The following is a 6,000-nucleotide window of genomic DNA, read 5'->3' on the forward strand; positions in this document are numbered from 1 at the left end:
ATTGTCCTCCGTCGAACAATAAAGTAGCAAGATGTCACCCGCCAAGATCTTCTCACGTACAAAGTGATACTGTATCTCTATATGCTTGGTCCGGGCATGGAAAACCGGGTTCCGAGCAATAGCTATACAACTATGGTTATCGCACTGGATGACTGTGGGCTCCCTCTGTGGAAACCCAATCTCGCCTAGCAGCCTCCGCAGCCATACAACCTCACAAGCAGCACCACAAGCAGCCCGATACTCTGCCTTTGTCGAAGAAAGGGCAATAGTTGGCTGCCTCTTGCTCCTCCAAGAAACTGCTCCTGAGCCGAGGGTAAAACTGTATCTTGAAGTAGATCTCCTCGTGTCTGGATCTCCTCCCCAATCTGAGTCACTCCAACCTTGGAGCTTGACTCCATTCCCTCCCGTGTAAAAGAGTCCTAGATCCTTCATACTCTGCAGATACCGCAAGATCCGCAATCCTGCGTCCCAATGAGACTTTAATGGCGTCTGCATAAAAGAGCTCAACAGCCCCACGAAGAAGCTCAAGTCCAATCTGGTGTTCAGCAACCAGATCAATGAACCAACCAACTTCCGGTACTGCGAGGCATCAACTGGCTCACAAGGATCTGTAACGGTTAACTTTGTGTTCGGGTCCATCGGCGAAGTAATAGGCTTGTGGTTCTCCATCCCAAAGGCCTCAAGCAACTCATGAACATACCGCTGCTGAGAGACGAAAAACCCCCTCTAGGTCTGCCAGATCTCCAATCCCAAGAAGAAGTGGAGTAAGCCTAAGTCGGTCATCTCAAACTCCTTTGACAAGGCAGCCTTCGTCACTCCAATGTGCTCCACATGACCGCCGATGAGAATGAGATCATCCACATAAAGGATGATAAGTGTGACCATGCCGCGTTCCCGAAAGAGATACAGGTTCGGATCTGCAACCGATCTCTGAAATCCAGTCCGAATAAAGAAGGAATCAATCTTCTGATTCCAAGCCCTGGGAGCCTGCTTAAGACCATACAAGGCCTTACGTAACCTGTAAACCATCCCTTCCGATCCTTGAACAATAAAGCCTGGAGGCTGCTCAATGTACACCTCCTCCTGCAGGTCACCATTAAGGAACGCAGATTTTACATCCATCTGGTACACGGGCCACCTCTGAGAAGAAGCAAGGGCAAGAACGGTCCGAATCGTGGACATCCGCGCTGTCGGTGCAAAGGTATCCTCGTAGTCGATGCCTGGCGACAGATATCAAGGTATTTACACATATTTATCACTTCTTAAGGTTTTTCATAGTCATTTGTTTGCATGTTTATATTTACTTTTCTATATTTTTAAAATGTGCGGCATGGTTGATTGTGTCATGTAGGGTTCCACACCTACCAATGAGAGACTCACTCTCAGGAGTTGTTAGAGGCAAGAGCGAAGATCGACCATCTTAGATCAGCATTGCAGACGGCAAAGGCAGGTATGTCTCTCTTGTATGTAAAAGAGTTATAATTAAGGTCTAAAGTTATAAATTTCTTTAAGTAATACCTAATGAGAGAGACTAATCAATTATTTGTATGCTTTACTTTTTGAGTAGGCCCGAACTGAGGGAGAGAGTGCTAGAGCTGAGGCGAAGCAGCACATGATTATGGAGAGGATTGCGCAGCATAGGGCGGCAGAGTAGTTAATGCTGCATGTTTAAGAGTTTCGTAGATCTTCTGACGTGACAGTGCCTTACTTGCCTCTATATCCACGACCTGTGTACGGAGGTTTTCTCACGACCTCTCTCAGGATGTACCACCATTCCTCTGCGATGCCTTCTGCGCTCTATGCCTCAAGGACATTGACAATACTGGTGGATATGCTCTGGGATGTGGACATTTTTTCCATTTGACTTGCATCACCCAACAGCTAGTACACTTCTCGGCATGTCCCTCTTACTGAGAACGCATTGACCTAGCGACATACAAAGTTCTCGGCATTGAGGATCTTCACACGGGCTTCACTCAAGTAGATGCTAGGACTAGCATGCCACTTGATTTTACATAAGCTCTACTGACTTAAGACTCGATGCCACCGATGAGGACAAAGATGTGCCGGAGGTGCCTCCAAAGATTGAGTGGAGTGCTCACGAGTTTGATGCATACCAGAGAGTCCTTTAGGAGAGCCAGCTCATAGTACACGAGCGTGTGGGTAGTGCTGGTCCTAGTGGCACCTCAAGTGATGGTGCTAGCAGCAGTGCTACTTCACATGAGTAGTGTGTCGTTATAGCAGAGGAGCTTACATGCGTAGAGTGGCAGGCATGGATCATTGCCGATTACTGATTTTGGGTTTACAGATAGAGATGTCTTGCAGTAGCATGACGTAGAGAAATGTCTTGCTTATGGGACTCATGAGCTCCTAAGTACACCAACACCAGCTTATAATCATGCCTTTGAGGCAAACCTCCCCATAGATATTCGATGACCCTCATAGCCGACACAACCTCCTCGATGTGCATGTCGACCACCAGGCAGAGATGATGATATTGATTGGGTTCCCATTGACAGTGACTAAACTCAAACTAGCTAGGTTAGCTCATTTACATTGTACTTAAATTTATTAGCAATGACTAACCTCACACTAGTTCGGGTAGCTCATTTTCATTATGCCTTGATCTATTGAGTTAGTGGCTAAACCTAGAGTAGCTGGGTTAGCTCCCATTTTGATGTACTTAGTTGACGTTTATATCAATAGCAGTTTTTTCATTATTGAGAATCATTGCATTTTAGTTAATGTTAATGATTTTTTTATTTTTTTAACACTTTGGATATCATATTGTTTGTTGAAAATCCCCATGCCATCGTACCCAAACATGCTCCGATGGTGACCACACTTTGCGAGCATGTGAGGGGGACCCACCACCATATGCTCACAAAGTTTGGTCACCATCAGAGCATGTTTGGATTAGCAATTAGTGCCCAGTGCAGATTTTTCAAGTCTCTTAGTGCTTGAGAGGCCATGGAAAATCCCGCTCTTCTCCATCCCATCATACCCAAACTTGCTCCGATGGTGACCAAAATTTGCGAGCATGACCCATCCCCACATGCTCGCAAATTTTGGTCACCCCATCAGAGCATATTTGGATTAGCAATTAGTGCCTAGTGCAGATTTTTCAAGTCTCTTAGTGCTTGAGAGGCCATGGAAAATCCCACTCTTCTCCATGCGATCGTACCCAAACATGCTTTGATGGTGACCAAACTTTGCGAGCATGTGGGGATGACCCACCCCCACATGCTCGCAAAGTTTGGTCACCATCGGAGCATGTTTGAATTAGGAATTAGTACCTAGTGCAGATTTTCACATGCTCACAAAGTTTGGTCACCATCGAAGCATGTTTGGATTAGCAATTAGCACCCAGTGCACATTTTTCAAGTGTCTTAGTGCTTAAAAGGCCATGGAAAATCCCTCTCTTCTCCATGCAATCGTACCCAAACATGCTTCGATGGTGACCAAACTTTGCGAGAATGTGGGAGGTAGGTCCCCCCCACATTCTTGCAAAGTTTGGTCACCACCATCAGAGTATGTTTGGATTAGCAATTAGAGCCCAGTGCGGATTCTCTTAGTGCGACCCACCTCCACATCCTCACAAAGTTTTGTCACCATCGGAGCATGTTTGGATTAGCAACCTAATGTGGATGTTTCAAGTCTCTTAGTGCTTGAGAGGCCATATAAAATCCTGCTCTTCTTCATGCCATAGTACCCAAACATTCTCTGATGGTGACCAAACTTTGCGAGCATCTGGGGGGGGACCCGCCCCCACATACTCGCAATATTTGGTTACTATCAAAGCATGTTTTCATTAGCAATTAGTACCCACTGCAGATTTTTCAAGCCTCTTAGTACTTGAGAGACCATAGAAAATCCCGCTCTTCCCCATACCATCGTACCCAAACATGCTCCGATGGTGACCAAACTTTGCAAGCATGTGGAGGGGACTCGCCCCCACATGCTCGCAATATTTGGTCACCACCATCAAAGCATGTTTTCATTAGCAATTAGTACCCAGTGCGGATTTTTCAAGTCTCTTAGTGCTTGAGACGCCATGGAAAATCCCGCTCTTCCCCATGCCATTATACCCAAACATGCTCGGATGGTGACCAAACATGCTCGGATGGTGACCAAACTTTGTGAGCATGTATGAATGTGAAGGATGCTTGAGGGAGAGGACTATCTATATCCATGCATCTACCATCCTCTTGAGGCACAATGTGACCAAAGGTGCCAGATACTGTGTCACAATCATAGGAGCCTCTATGGTCAATCATGCCACCATTCACATGCCTAAAAAATCTCTTGACAATTCGAACATCACGTTTGGGATACGTGATGCTACACTCCCCCACGTTCAATCGGCCAGTAAAATAGCAGTCGGCTAGTAGACCATGATCAAGTCGGCCAACAAATATTTCAGTCAGCCAGCAACAGAACAGTCCCCCCACAACCAAGAAATCTGGGAAAAATATGAAACATGAGGAAAAATGGAGAAACATACGGACGGGTACACCCACAATAGAGGCCCTCACTCCCTATGATATAGACAAGAGATGACTACTAACATATACATCACTTTGTCTCTGGACATCATTGTATACATTTTGTTGTTGTTGTGTTTTTCTTTTCTCTTATGATGATGAGATTCCATGGACATCATTGTACACTACACACATTCAGCTTATACATGGGCCTTTAGTGCTAATACAATCTCTCTCTCTCTTTCTCTCTCTCTCTCTCCTCTCCTCTCCTCTCTCTCTAGCACACATACACACGCGCATCCATTCATCTCTCTTTCTCCCCCTCTCTCACGCACACGCACGCACGCGCACACACAAGAATCTTACGAAGGCTTGCGAAAGGATGCGTTGCCCGGACAAAACCGAGATGTCCATCGCCTTCAACTTCACCCTGTTTATCTTGTCAATCGGACTCGAAGGCAATCAAGACCTCATGGCAACCAGCAGCGCGCTTTGAAATGCAGTCTCAGCTTAGTGGCTGAGATCACAGCGACATGCTTCGAAAAAACGGCCTTAATCTACACAACTAAAAATAATATTTATTACTTTTGAAGTTTCCTCAAAAAAAAACAAAAACAAAAACAACAACTAACGATTGTATTATTTTTTAAGCTTTCCCTAATATAGGACTTATGTGCAACCACCTATTTAAAATATCTCTTATTTTAATTTTTTTAACATGAACGTTTACTCTCTTTTTGGATTTTGATCTAAAAACCAATTTACATAAAATATATCATCTCAAACAATTATTTGTTTAATCCACATGTAAGTCTCTCAATTTTAAAAAACCCATCTGTGCTGCATGTATAAAGTGAACTCCATAAGGTTAGACCGCACTGTTGATCAACACCCACCCTTTGATCTTAAACATAAAGCATCAACCACCGATTCTAACAGCTACTTTAAGTACTTTTTTGAGCTTATGTATTTTGACTCACAGATTCTAGCAACTATTTTAGGTGTTTTTTTTAAGTTAAATATTATTCTCTTATTATGGATGCATTTTTTATTTTATAATGCTCTCTATATGTGTGTGTGTGTGTGTGTATTCATATATATATATATATATATATATATATATATACATATACATATGTATTTCATAATGCTCTCTATATGTGTGTGTGTATGTGTGTGTGTGTGTGTGTATTCATATATATATATATATATATATATATATATATATATATATATATATATATATATATATATATATATACATATACATATGTATATGTATGTGTGTGTGAGCGCGCGTATGTATGTATGTATACATACATACGTGTGTGTGTGTGTATGTGTGTGTACACACACCCACACGCATACATATATGTATGTATGTATATGTGTGTATGTATGCATGTGTATATATACGCACACATACATGTGTGTGTGCGTGTGTTTATATATATTATATGATATATGTACACACACACACACGTGTGTGTGTGTGTGTGAATAGAAACAGCAAAAG

The 6,000-nt window shown here is 43.1% G+C and overlaps 1 protein-coding gene across 6 annotated transcripts in view; it reads right to left on the minus strand.

Moving 5' to 3' along the window:
• LOC147621306 (uncharacterized) overlaps positions 1 to 5,044 on the minus strand; it is a 30,038-nt gene extending 24,994 nt beyond the window's left edge. For 4 of the 6 annotated variants that reach the window (XM_086824023.1, XM_086824022.1, XM_086824025.1 and 1 more), the window contains exon 1: positions 4,851 to 5,043. In XM_086824023.1, coding sequence (XP_086680149.1) covers positions 4,851 to 4,898 — 48 coding nt within the window. In that variant the 5' untranslated portion in view covers positions 4,899 to 5,043. Of the gene's footprint in view, positions 1 to 4,850 lie in introns of all 6 variants that reach the window. The other 2 variants (XM_086824024.1, XM_086824021.1) reach the window with 2 other exon arrangements.
• Between the last annotated feature and the right edge of the window lie 956 nt (positions 5,045 to 6,000).

This window comes from Cibotium barometz, chromosome 30, assembly GCF_041138505.1.
Source record: "Cibotium barometz isolate CiBa-2024 chromosome 30, ASM4113850v1, whole genome shotgun sequence".
Lineage (NCBI taxonomy): Eukaryota > Viridiplantae > Streptophyta > Polypodiopsida > Cyatheales > Cibotiaceae > Cibotium > Cibotium barometz.